The sequence below is a fragment of the Amphiprion ocellaris genome, chromosome 2, assembly GCF_022539595.1.
Source record: "Amphiprion ocellaris isolate individual 3 ecotype Okinawa chromosome 2, ASM2253959v1, whole genome shotgun sequence".
In the NCBI taxonomy this organism is placed as follows: Eukaryota; Metazoa; Chordata; class Actinopteri; family Pomacentridae; genus Amphiprion; species Amphiprion ocellaris.
In genome coordinates this window covers 1,517,153-1,531,013 of record NC_072767.1, presented here as the reverse complement: position 1 = coordinate 1,531,013, position 13,861 = coordinate 1,517,153, and the positions used below count along the sequence as shown (strand labels likewise).

Here is a 13,861-nt window from a genome sequence, read left to right as displayed (position 1 = left end):
TCGGTCTTATTATGTAAACGTCAAGTCAAATCTTTAAGACGTTTAATGCTGAATTTTCAAGTTTTTGTCACTGAATCAAGCAATGTTTACAAAAGGATATTTTTGCATTCATGCAGGACAGAAAAAGAGCAAATGCACACAAGACTATGCAAAAAAATACTGCGTATGTGTACATAAGCAAAATCAGAATTGTATTTATATGCCTCAAAATCATCATACATAAGGAACTTTACTGTAGTACAAACTCTAAACTAGGAGCCACATTCCAACCCTTCAGGGCAACCACAATGGCAAACACATACTAAGCTGAGGGAGACCTCTTTGCTGCCCACAGAAAACCAGTACTGACCTGCAATTACAGTGTTGACACATTCATACAGCAGAGACATGGCAGAGGTACTGTGAGGGAGAAAGACATAGTGAGAAACAGAGAGTAAAGGCAGATTATTATTGATGTATTCATCAGATCGCACCATTTTTATCATCTGCTGAGTAGATAATAACTGACAGTTTCGTCTCACCTGTGGATTAGGTTTGTCAGAGGTTCAATTAGCTTCTTCCCCAACCGTGGCTCCAGTGGTGTGAGTGCACCAAACTGCAAAAAGCACAAAGAGTGTGTTTTGTTTTGTCTATAATGCAACTGTTGTGAATACTACACTACCTTTAAAACATCACAAATGACAATTAATACAATAAATAAGCAAGTTGGTGAAAATATGTTATAATTTACTTGTACTGAGGCAATTGCAAGAGAAGGAAGGTGAACTCGTCACTTTTCACTGACATGAACAGTTGCGTGAGGAACTAGTATCGATTCCTCTTTTTCGGTTTCTTTCAGCATTTTTTGCGTTTATTTTAATGGAGGGAGACAGAAAATGTAGGCATTTCCACCTTCAAACTGCAGTGTGCCGATGGGAGTCACAAAGATATGGATTCAGACTGCCGAGGTAAAAAACCTGCAGTGTGTGTACAACTTTCTATGTCATTATTCTTCTGTTGAATCGTTTCATTGTGTGCCGTAAAGCATTTTTAGTGTTTGAACAGAGCTGTGTGTGAAGGGTGTGTGAAAAGAGGTTAGGATCCCCTCATAGATCATTCTAGAGGAAGCAACAGTGTTTAGTTACATCTAAGCTATTTTAAAAGGCAGGGAGGGATCATTTTCATGGAACGATAGAACTTCTCAACGTGTAACTTTACTATACAGAGATGGGATTGTAAGGGTTTAATAAATGACCAAAGAGGGAGTTTAAAGTGAATCTCTTCATCCTGCTGGCTTACCAACTTGATGATCTTGATGAGAACCCAGTTATTAGTAGAGGAGGTCATGAGTTTGAAGAAAAGTGGAGCCAGAGACAGGTAGTTCTTAGGATTTCTCCGGGCCAGCTCACAGATAACATTTACTGCTGCTGACTGGACACCTGAAGGAGGACAAAATACATCAAAAACCAGCAAATAATCTGAAAATTCAGCAGTAAGATATTTATTATCTCATAGCTGAAACTGATTTATGTGTTTTTGAGTGCAAATGCTATATGTTTTGCATGGCATAAAAACAGTGACGTAAAATAACAGAAGTATACAGACAAAAATAAATAAACATTTTAACGCCATATAATATCAAAACAAAAACAAGTCACTAGATTTATATTTTGCATGAAGCCATTTCACCACAACTGGCTACATCAATTCTGACATATCCATCTAACAACAGTTGAAAGTAGCTTTTATAGCAAAGAGCCAAAGATAAAATTTGTAGTATTAACCGACTGGCATTAAGTCAGAAAGTATGACACCTCTGGCACAGTCCTAGCTGCACTCCATAAAGCCAGATAAATGCCCTGTGAAATAACAATTCTGTGCGACTCTATTGCCAGATAGTGCTGGTGGTATCACAACCAAGCCTCCCTTTATCTCATATTCTTGGTTGCTGAATAATTCATGGGGTTTGGCTGACAGACAACGCCTATAACCACTAGCTCCAGCTGTGTCTAGAATTCACTTCGAATGAGAAAAAGGACATTTGGCCCAAACCAAAGCCATAACCAAGATTCTGAGAAAAAGCAGCAAATAACTTCCTCTGTTTTTTGAAGACTGTAAACCCAAGTGGCAAACTGGACAGAGTGGATGCTGTGTGTTTCTTTATACCTGGATCTGGGTCCTCCAGTTTCTCCTTGAGCCTGGGGAAAGCTGGTCGCAAGGACTCTGGGTACTTCAGAAACACCTTATACATGATCAATACGGCCTTCTTCCTGATGTAGGGTTTAGTGTGGGACATCTGAGGTGGAGAGACAGAAGAGACAGTTGTGTTGAAATAGTGCTCAAAAAATGGGTCAATAAAGAAGAAGTCTTTAACTCTTAGGGGCCCTGGGGGGGCAATTTGACTGAGGTCCTTCTTTGACTAATTCTGATTTTACCTTTATATTTCACCTTAAAAACTGTTGATCTTGCTTTGTTTGGTGTCTTTTTTTCAGCACAACCTCACCTGTGTGATTCTACAATTATTTATGCATTTTGATATAATGTATGAACACACTTGACCTAAAATTGCAGAAAAAATACAAAGTCCCAGTAGGAAAAAGTTAGATTTTTTTTACCGTGGACACCATAAGCATGTGTAAAGAATCCTCTTCAGAACTTAGAATGCAAATATAAATTGTTTATGTCATAAAATAATGTGCAAATTTAGCAGTCAACACAGTTATATACCACTATTTGCACTAAAATGCAGGAAACTTTTCGGCACTTTTGCACAACTATTTACAAAACCATCAGGAGTCACAGTCAAATTTTACATAAATGAATTTGTGCCACTCCAAAAAAACTTTTTCTGTCCACCACAGTCTCATGGCAAAAACAATGGAACGGGCTTTAGGACCATGGGGAGAATCTGGAGTCATGGTGTTCTCTATTGCTGGATTATTATTATTAAATAATATTATTATTATTATTATTATTTTACATCTGAAGCAAAGTCTTCATTTTCTGTGCATCCTGTGTCTTCTCTGTGTCTCTGTCCCCCAGCGGCTCCCAGTCAGCGTCTCTGTCCCCAGCCGCCCCCAGTCAGCGTCTCTGTCCCCCAGCCGCCCCCAGTCAGCGTCTCTGTCCCCCAGCCGCTCCCAGTCAGCGTCTCTGTCCCCAGCCGCTCCCAGTCAGCGTCTCTGTCCCCAGCCGCCCCCAGTCAGCGTCTCTGTCCCCCAGCCGCCCCCAGTCAGCGTCTCTGTCCCCAGCCGCTCCCAGTCAGCGTCTCTGTCCCCCAGTCGCTCCCAGTCAGCGTCTCTGTCCCCCAGCCGCTCCCAGTCAGCGTCTCTGTCCCCCAGCCGCTCCCAGTCAGCGTCTCTGTCCCCAGCCGCTCCCAGTCAGCGTCTCTGTCCCCCAGTCGCTCCCAGTCAGCGTCTCTGTCCCCCAGTCGCTCCCAGTCAGCGTGTCACACGCAACTCAGTCACGTTTGGGGAAATTCAGTTCGCGTTTTTACTCCAGAGAACACCAGGTTTGTGAAAATCCGGTCCGCATTTTCTGTCCTACACCAAATCTCACTCTAAGGCAGTGGTTCTGAAAATTTTTTTCTGCAAGGCCCCCCTTTGGAGGACAAATATTTATATATATATATATATATATATATATATATATATATATATATATATATATATATATATATATATATATATATGTATATATATGTATATATATGTATATATATATGTATATATATGTATATATATATATATATATATATATATATATATATATATATATATATATATACATATATGGTCAAAAGTTTACATACACTTGTAAAGAACAATGTCATGCTCTCTTGACTTTCCAGTTATTTCTACAACTCTGATTTCTCTGATAGAGTGGTTGGAACAGATACTTCTTTGTCACAAAAAACATTCATGAAGTTTGGTTCTTTTATGACTTTATTATGGGTTAACAGAAAAAGTGACCAAATCTGCTGGGTCCAAAATCCAATGAAATTCGCTGGATTTTGGTAGATTTTTTGTGAATGCTCTTAAGAAACTTTTTTTTTTTTTAACATTTCTTTTTTCCACCAAAAAATGTTCAAAAATTTCCCAAAAATGTTGAAAATGTGGACATCAGAAGTTTCACTGTGAAAATAGATTTTTTTTCCACATTTTCAAACTTTAAAACGGGTCAATATGACCCACAGGACGACACGAGGGTTAAAGAACATGCAGTTTTTGGCAATTTGTACCCAACCAGCCGGAACAATTATTGCAATGCGGCATGTTTACGCAGATGCACATATCTGACGAATCGCAGTCTATAATTATATATTATGATATTATCATTGTCAAAACTTTTCTTAAAAACTGCAGAAAGAATTTTTAATGCCACTGAGAATCAAATTCAATGATTTTTAATGCCCTGCAGAAACCCTGAATGATCCGGAGCCCAGAAATTGCTATTCGGGCCAGCCCTAATATCTTTTGAGGTAAACCTCTGGTCATTTTCTCCGTGACTCACCAGCGTCATGATGTCGTTGGCCAGGTCCCGAGCCAGATCAGGGGTCACAAAACAAGAGAGGCCAGTGAGGGCAACGCCTGTGTCATACTGGTTGGGACTGCTAAGATCCTGGAGAGAAAAGGTTAAAAAAACAAAATAGGAAAGAAAAGTCAGTAAGACAGACAATGCTGGCAGAAGGAGAGATAACAGAGTCACAGAGTGCACAAAACAAGTGCATCGCTGACCTTTCGGATCTGATTGGTTGTCAGCATGATGACATCTGTGCTCTCGTGAAAGCACTGTGAAGCTGCCAGGTAGCCGATCCTCTGCAGGAGGAAACACAAGCAGAAACAACACATTTTGCTTTTACATTCATTCTTACAACCATTTATCAGCTACAGCAGACTATAAGCTGCTATGAACATTCTTTTTACTATTATTGGGTGAGTATCTATGTGGCGACCTCAAAAACTATCCTTTCTTTCTCAGGTATCACAACAACAGGTTAGGGACCAGTGAAAAGTTGTTCATTTTCAATACAAATCGTGATATTCCAGTTGTACCTTGTATGTGAACTTGGAGGAGCTCATGACTTCGACGATGTTGAAAGCGGCCCAGCTGACATCGTAGCCGAGCATCTGAAGCTGTAGGACAGATCAGACAGAGATGGATGGTGAATAAAGGGAGGACGGGGCTCCAACCTGTCCCTGTGGTGCACAGATAGACTAATTGATTTGAACTGAAAGCTCTCAAACTGCAACACTCCACATAAACCTAAATGTGCACCAAGACTATAAATAGAAAGAGTGATTGAATTGTGTCCTGGTCTCAATAAGAGCTGGCTGCTGGATATCTGGCGGCATTGTGACTAATCTTCAGCTATAAAACTAAATATCCACATGCAGCCTTCTACCTGTTGTGTACAAACGTATGATGTGGCAAACAGGTTGCTCCTACTTGATCCTGATGAAAGTAAAAACAGAAACAATGGGCTTTTCATTCAGCCTGATTCTGTTTGAGAGGGAAGTCTTTGTGTGGTTCCATTCTGTCAGATCACAGACAGGGAGGGTTTTCCACTGTGTGCATGTCAACAAAATATTACACACTTGCAGTGGAGGGGAACAGATTGATGGTAGTACAGGGTAACAAATTAAATACCTGTTCAAATAAAGAGTCTTCAGTTGCTGACGTAAATGCTGTAAATGACATATTTTTAAAACAAAATATATGGTATAAAATGAATGGAAGACCATAATTTTCTGTCTCTTCATTTGTAGTTGTTGGTGGTGTCATATTGCATTTTCATAAGTACCATCTCTGTTAAAGATGGTCTTCTTGTCATATTGTATTCTTTTCTTTTAGTCATGCAGTGCACTGCATCTTATGCACAAAATAAGGGTGACATTTTTACAGTTTCAACACATTTTGCTGCATGTATTGAATTATTATAAGTGTGTTTCATGTTTTTCAGAATTTACTATAATTATTAAACAACCATCACGAAATTTAAATAAAATAACCAACGTTTAAGGTCTGTTGTGTAGACTCTGTAATAGAAAACAACAGCTGGTCAAACAACTATTTCCAAAGCTAGGGCTGGGCGATATATCGATTTTATCAATTAATTCGACTTTGTACTTAATGTCGATTTGTTTTAATGAAGATCGATTTTCTCATCAACATCCACCACCAACGCCTTCCCGCTGGGCTCCCGTAGTTCAGAGTGCTCCCCCCTCCCCCCCGCGCTTGATAGACAAACAACATGGCGGCGAGCGGTGCAGATCTAAAGGCACGTGTCCACTAGATGCTATTTTCCTGCACGGCAACGCACTGCATCTGATAATCACACGGACGGCGGGTGGTCACTAGCGGACCACAACATGGTCACATGACAGCGCTGAGCAACAGCAGGCCGCTACGTGGTCACATGACCGAGCTTTCAGCTGGACAGTCCTGCAGACTAGTCAGATAAACACAGCGGCTCGGCCGCAAATTTTCCCTTTTATTTTAAAAACACGTCAGCGAAAAATATTTCTGAAAGCATTTGAGGCGAGAAATAATCTGTGCAGCAGCTGAATCTGTCCTCGTTTTAGGTCACCGACGCCTAGTTTAGAAGTTTGAGGACAGTTTCACAATGCCTGGAATCTCTGCATGCCGCATCCAATTTGCATAAAGTAGAAGTCAGGCTACTTTATGCAAATGAGCTTCGGCCCTCTCCAGGTAAACACACCGGATCGCAGTTGGAAACGCACCACAACCGGACCAGCATGCCACATGCAGCGCATTTCCAGCTGTGATCCGGTGTTTACCCAGAGAGGGCCGCAGCTCATTTGCATAAAGTAGACTGGACTCCGGCGTGCAGAGATTAGGTAGGGGGTAAAAAAAAAAAAAAAAAAAAAAAAAATCGGATAAATCGTGAATCGGGATTTTTTGTGAAAAAATCTGAGATTTTTTTTTAGGCCATATCGCCCAGCCCTATCCAAAACTGTCAGAAAAGGAGGCCCATAATTATATGCTGCTGATGAATGATATCTTATTTATTTTGTTTCTTTCTTTGTTACTCTTGGGTGTGGATTATTTAACTGATTCCACTGCTAGTGCTTACTATTTTAATACACTGCCTTCGTTTTTAGTAAATTGTGGCCCAAAGCTGCCACGCAGTCTATGCATATTTATCCAAATAAACACAGGTGGGCTTATCTGTATGTGCATGAGTGTCTATGTCGAGAGTGAATCCATGGAGGGAGGGAGATCTTACGTAGGTGAGCTTGCACACTGCATTGGCTTTGACAGCGATGTTGTCCTGCTTGAGCTCCTGTTTGATCTCATCGATGCATGTGGAGATGTACTTGGCCTGAGGACAGACAAAGGAGAGGACAAACAGCAGACACCAGATCAGATTAGGTGGAGTGATATCCGGAGTGGGAGGCTGCTACCGAGCACCACGGACGAGCTGGAAAAATTCTAGTGTATATGTGGTTGCTATCTAAGAGACTAGTCAGCGGAAGCAGAGTTGTTTTTGCCCAAGTAATGCTTCGTTTTCTTTTGTGTTTGACGTGATCCTAAATGCTACCACTACAGGCTTGGAAAGGGAAAAAGATTTTGAGTCATAATATAAATTTGAGTTACAGATCACTGTGTAAAAGCTTTTTGCTAAAACATTTCTTCTCTAGTGACTGACACACACTAAATGGCACTAAATGGACTGATGGTGGGAAAACAGAGGCCCAAAAATAAACTGTCATTGCTTTCATAGCCAAAATTGTTAACTAAAATCCTGAGCACAGGGGTTAATCTGAGTTAGATATTCAGATCAGTCAACTATTGTTAAGAGGAGCACCCTTGCAATACCAAAGCATACACATGCAGCTTTGTGGAGCGTGAGAGTGTGTCGGTCATGTGTGTGCAGTCATGAGACAGCAGAAAGACAGGAGGAGGTGGTGGTGGTGGTGGTGGTGGGACTGAGATCTGCTGCTTGTTCAGGAACTCTGGCTAACAGGGTTGGAGGGCAGACAGGGAGGTTTTAGCACACTATCACCAGACACACAGTGTTTCTCTGTCACACTCTTCTTCAATTACCAACCCAGAACCTCCTGAAATACCTGAAATAGTTGACACAAAGCCAGCACAGACATTATCTGCCAGTGTTTCATACCGAGGGGGAGATAGACTGCACTGGAAAAACTGTGAAAAAAACATGCCGTTCAAAATCGGTGGCATAAAATAACATTCAAAAACTGTAAATATATGAAAATAACAGAAAATATGTGTAAAATAATGTTTTTTAGCCAATGAAAAACTGAAAACAGTATAGTTTTCTGGTCATGAGTTGTAAAAACAACTAACTACTGTTTAAAAAAATACAGATTTTCCATGTGAACACTACAGTTTTGGACCAGTATATTCAAACTTTTTTTTTCTGGGACTTATCTGTAATAAAAAAGGGAATATCTGTAAAATAGAAGTTAAAAAAATACTTAAAATTTTTAAATTCTTAAGACATATGCATTTTGTCAAATAACAACTATCTGTAAAATAATATTCATTCCTGATTTTTAAAAAAAAGTAATTTCACTGTGAAATGGTAGTAAAGTGGAAAAAAAAATCTGTCAAAATTCACAGGCTCAGTGTTAGCTGATGCTAACTAACGCTGCATCTTTTCAAACTGACAACAATTACCAACAGGCCCAAATTCTCACTGACAACCTCCATGAATTACACTCAAGACATCCTCACACCTTTTCTTCAATATGCCTGCTGTTCCAAAGGCGTCAGAGGCAGAGCGAATGAATGAAGTGTGCAAAGACTCAGCACACGTGAAAAACAAACACGGCCCATGAGAAACTGTGGACTGGCCAGGAAAAAGGCCAACACACACTCAGGAGTACACACTCACACAGAGTATTAATATTTCAGCAAACTGTCCACTGTTGACTGGGTAACCAGCACCTTATCTAGACGGCCCGGGTTCGGTTACTGCTGATGAACAGCTTAGACCTCCACTGAATCAAGAGATCAAGAACTGGTGGCCTCCAACCTCACAGCTCATTGATGTGTTTGTCTTCTACATCTAAAAAGCATATAAAGATGGCTGTAGTTGTGACATATACAAGCTAAATGTGTGTACGATCTGCTGGTTAAACACCTGTTTGCACTCTGGTTTCCTGATGAGGTGGCAGCATCGCAAATTTGCCACGCTGAGGATGAAATGGGCAGCTGTGCACAGTGCAGCAGCTCTGCGTATCAACAGTATTAGGATCTAGCTTCACATCCACCCTACGTTACCACCTGACAGCGTTTTCACAGCGTCACCCACCAGCACAGACGCTTATCAGATGTGAGAGACGGAAACATGGCCGTCCCCCTAACGGTGCCCTCTCATGGCCCATCCCACCTCGTCCCACCTCCTCCGGTTGGATGCTGTCATGGGCTTGTCATCACCCACAGAGCTGCGACTGTGATGACATCACCGATCGCTGATGGGATGGCTGAGTCATTTTAAGTTTATATAAGATGTGGTTTTGATAACCTGAATAGCCGCAGGTGCATTTATAAGCTCAGCGTGGACCTGATTTTTAAATTAGACCTCTTTAGTGCTCTGCATCAGAGCATCCATTCGGTGGCTAAGTCACTGTAGTGTCCTCAGCTCAGCTAAATAAGAATATGTCTGGATGTGTTCCCTTAGATAAATTCATCCCAAATGTGCACTTTGGTATATTTAGTTTCCTTATTTATATTTGGAAACTAGACTGCAATCAGCATGATTTAGATATGGGTAATGGATGGAATATAATCTTGCAGCTTGTGATTGAGATGCTATAAATGCATCAACATGACTTGATTTTATCATTAGATACAGATATTTGTTAAAGCTGTATAGTCTTGTTTGTATCCAACTACAGCAGAGTTTTATCTGGATTCAACAGTCATAATGTACAAATACAAACAAATTCATACCTGAGGTGACAGCAAAACAAAGCCTCTGTGAAACTAACGTTTCTTGTGACCAAATATTTGCAGTTTAGAGCACAATTTTAGTATTGCTTCTGAAGTTAGGCTGTATGGTTTTGATCTTTCAAGCATCCATGTTTACACTTCAGTTAACATCACTATTTGTTGGGCTATGTTACATAAAATATCAAAGTTACCTATTTTCTAATTATCTCAAGGACTATAATCTCTAGAAATATCAATGATATGAATGAAATCAAGTCATTTTGATGCATTAATGACATTTCAGTCACAATGCTGGGGTAGAAAACTGCTTTATATGAGTTGAATTGGTACTTTAAGGCTATTTCACCCAATAAAAAAAATTATATTGGTTGCAATTTAAGTATAATAATGTTCTGATACTTGGACTGTATGAGTTTGATCTGCCCTATATCCTTGTTTACGCCGATTTTGCATTATTATTTGTTGGGTTTTACATTAAAATAAGGAAATTATAATTTCTCCAGTCATTCTAAGGATCCAAATCTTGAATAATACCACTCATATGAAAGAAATCAATTCATTTTGATGCATGGATAACATTTCAGTCACAGTGTAGGGGCTGCAACTTCTTTTTGGCAAGCAGAAAACTGGATGATGTGATTGACTTGAATTGGTCCTTTAAAGGCATTTAAACCAGGAAATACAAAGCAGTACTATAATGCCAGGATAATAGTGTGATCACAGATGATTCATGACGTGATCGCACTGATGCCTCTAAGTAAAACTATGGAATTGTTAAGAGGTTTAGACTGTATGTGCTTGATGTGTGTACTATTCTTATTTATATAGTAATTAACACGAATAATAGTTAGGTTTTACACATAAAATAAGGAAATGATCACTTTCCCAATTACACCAAGGACTGCAATGAATGAGATCAAGTCATGTGGATGCATTAACAACATCTCAGTCACAACGTAGGGGCTGCAATCACTTTTGGCAAGTGAAAACTTGTTTTATATAACTTGAGTCGGTCGATTTAGGCTATATAAACTAGTAAAGATATCTGGATTCGTTGTAATGTAAGGCAGAGAGCTATAAAACAAGGCAGGGATAACAGTGTAATGAGGGATGACATTGATAATTTTTGGTAATGTTACAATATTGTTCCAGATGTTTAGACTGTATGTGTTTGGTATGTCTGGAATTGTTGTTTAGATTGCAATTAGCATGATTAATAGTTGGATTTTAGGTCTAAATTAACAATATGGTCACTTTTCCAGTTATCCAAAGAACTATGATGAATTGAATCAAGACATTTGGATGCATTAATAACATTTCAGTCGCAATGTAAGGGCAGAAATCACTTTTTGGCAAGCAGAAAACTGCATTTTGAGTTGAACTAGTTCTTTTCCAGGCTCTTTCAAACAGCTACAATGATCATTTTGGTTGTAATTTACAATACGAAGCAGTAAAATAATGCATGCACAATAGTATAAAATTGTCTAAATGTTTGGGTGTAATGTGTTTGGTGCATCTGATATCTTTGTTTAGACTTTAGTTAGCATGAAAAATAGTTTGGTTTTATATATGAAATAAGGAATGATCTATTTTCAAATCATCAGCAGGACTATAATGAATAAAATAAAGTCATTTTGATTACATTTTGGTCACTTATATGAGCTGCAATTACTTTCTGGTAAGTGGAAAGTTTAATTGGTTATTTTTGGACTATTTCAAGAGGTATAACAAACTATTTTGGTTGGAATTTACAGCATGAAGCAGTAAAATAATGCATGCACAATAGTATAAAATTGTCTATGTGTTTCTAATTCTAATTCTAATGTTAAGGCGTTATGTGTTGGGTGTGTATAATTATCTTTGTTTAAACTTGTAATTAACATGAAAAATGGTTGGGTTTTATATTTGAAAGAGAAATCGTCTATTTTCAAATCATTAGCAGGACTTTATTGAATGAAATCAAGTCATTTTGATTACATTTTGGTCACATATATGGGCTGCAATTACTTTCCGGTAAGTGGAAAATTGCATTATAAGAGTTTAACTGATCCTTTAAGCTACTTCAAAACAGTAAAAAATAAAAATAATAACTGGTTCAGGTGCAATGAAGGGCACAGAGCAGTAAAATAAAGCACAGACGAGAGGATAATTCTGGGCAGATGGTCACTTTTTGATGTGAGTTATGCTCAGTAGTAATCTCCTGGTTGATAATCTAGCTTTCTGGATGCTAGCTAGCTGTCACCCTGCTCGGGTTAAAAAAAAACTGACAGGTTACATTTCTAGAAAGTTAACAACAATATTCCTTAACGTGTTATGAAGTGAGCGTTAATTTAACATTCACTCAGGTGTTGTTTCCCCGTGAAAACGACTGTTTGGTGAACTTGCTAGCTAGCTGCTGGAATGACTGACGCTAGCTACCAGCCTCTGCTAGCTGCTCAACGCTAACGGTGATGGCACAACTGTTAGCCCGAAAACAAGCACGAAAACGGGCTTTAAAACGCCCCCAGTGGCGGCGTCCGCTCGTTTTTACCTCGTCCTCCTTGTGATTCCGAATGCCACGTACTAAATCCTGGAGGTTTTTGTCGAACATCCGATCGATGCTCCCTTTGACAATCTTCAAAGCCATGTCTGTCTGCGACTGGGACCGCTTCTGTGCTGCGGGGGCCGAGCGCCTGGAGGAGGGTTAGTAGGAGCCGAGCGACACGCAACACCGTGTCTCATCCACCCGGGTACCGTGTGTGCAGGGTCCGCCGCTGGTGACCGAGTCCCGGGCAGCTGAAGCGGAGGCCAGACGAGGCGTCCTGTGCCGAGCAGAGACGCTGGATCAGTGGAGGAAATGGCTGACAAAATGGCGTCTGATGTCAGCTGATTGGAGTATTACATGCTGCTCTATGAGGCGAGAGATTCTCATGTGGGAATCAGAGGAATTAAAGGTCCAGTCCCCCTTTTTAAAGTCCCCCCCCGTGCAATAAAAATATAAATAATAATGCTGTGCAATTTCATAGAAATTTTGCTGGAAATACTGTATCGTTTCTTCTAGAAGAAGAAAATATTTATATCTATACACTGTGTGCTGCTCTCTTTTTTATTCAAACTGTTCTTCTTTTTGCTGCTTTTACACTGTAAATTTCACTGCTGTGGGATCAATAAAGGTTTAATCTATCTATCTATCTATATGTCTATCTGTCTATCTGTCTATCTATCTATCTATCTATCTATGTTACACTGGCAACCTGCTGTGTGACAACATGAGTAAAGTAGCACTGTGTTCAGCAAATCAAATGATTTGGTAAGTGGTAAGTGGTGGTAAATGATAAGTTTAATCCTCCTGTTGTCCTCATTTACAGACACCAAAAAATATTGTTTCCTTGTCTGAAAAAAATCCAGAAATTCAGCAACCCCCCCCCCCAAAAAAAAAAAGTTTCCCTTAAAGTTTTATTAAAAAAAAAAAAAAAAAAAATCCCTCAAATTTGGCAAGAAAATTCTTGGAAATATTTTCAAAAAATGAGTAAAAATCTTCCAAAAAATCCTAAAAATATCTAAAGTGAATCCATAGATATCAGTAAAACTTCTAATATTTTCTTTAAGAACATATTGCGAAATTTGCTGGATTTTGGTTGATTTTTTGTGAATGTTCTTCAGAAACATTTTTAACATTTCTTTTTTTCCACCAAAAAATGTTCAAAGATTTCCCAAAAATGTTAAAATGTGGACATCAGAAGTTTCACTGTGAAAATATATTCTTCCCACATTTTCAAACTTTAAACCGGGTCAATTTGACCCGCAGGTTGACACGAGGGTTAATATTTAAATTAGTTCGGTCAATCTCTGTAATTATGAATAATGTAGGGCCTAAGTCCAAATATTTAAATTAGTTGGGCTAATCCTCAGAATTAATAATGCTGTAGGGTCTTAGCTTGCATATTTAAATTAGTTA

General features: G+C 39.3%; 1 protein-coding gene across 5 annotated transcripts in view; it reads right to left on the bottom strand.

The window, feature by feature from the left end:
• ap3d1 (adaptor related protein complex 3 subunit delta 1) overlaps positions 1 to 12,784 on the bottom strand; it is a 40,473-nt gene extending 27,689 nt beyond the window's left edge. For 3 of the 5 annotated variants that reach the window (XM_023264816.3, XM_055017659.1, XM_055017654.1), the window contains exons 1-9: positions 12,455 to 12,783; positions 7,226 to 7,321; positions 5,031 to 5,111; positions 4,713 to 4,793; positions 4,489 to 4,596; positions 2,146 to 2,275; positions 1,279 to 1,418; positions 522 to 595; positions 350 to 399 (exon numbers count right to left, since the gene is read on the bottom strand). In XM_023264816.3, coding sequence (XP_023120584.1) covers positions 350 to 399; positions 522 to 595; positions 1,279 to 1,418; positions 2,146 to 2,275; positions 4,489 to 4,596; positions 4,713 to 4,793; positions 5,031 to 5,111; positions 7,226 to 7,321; positions 12,455 to 12,550 — 856 coding nt within the window. In that variant the 5' untranslated portion in view covers positions 12,551 to 12,783. Of the gene's footprint in view, positions 1 to 349; positions 400 to 521; positions 596 to 1,278; positions 1,419 to 2,145; positions 2,276 to 4,488; positions 4,597 to 4,712; positions 4,794 to 5,030; positions 5,112 to 7,225; positions 7,322 to 12,454 lie in introns of all 5 variants that reach the window. The other 2 variants (XM_055017651.1, XM_023264814.3) reach the window with 2 other exon arrangements.
• Positions 12,785 to 13,861: the final 1,077 nt, after the last annotated feature.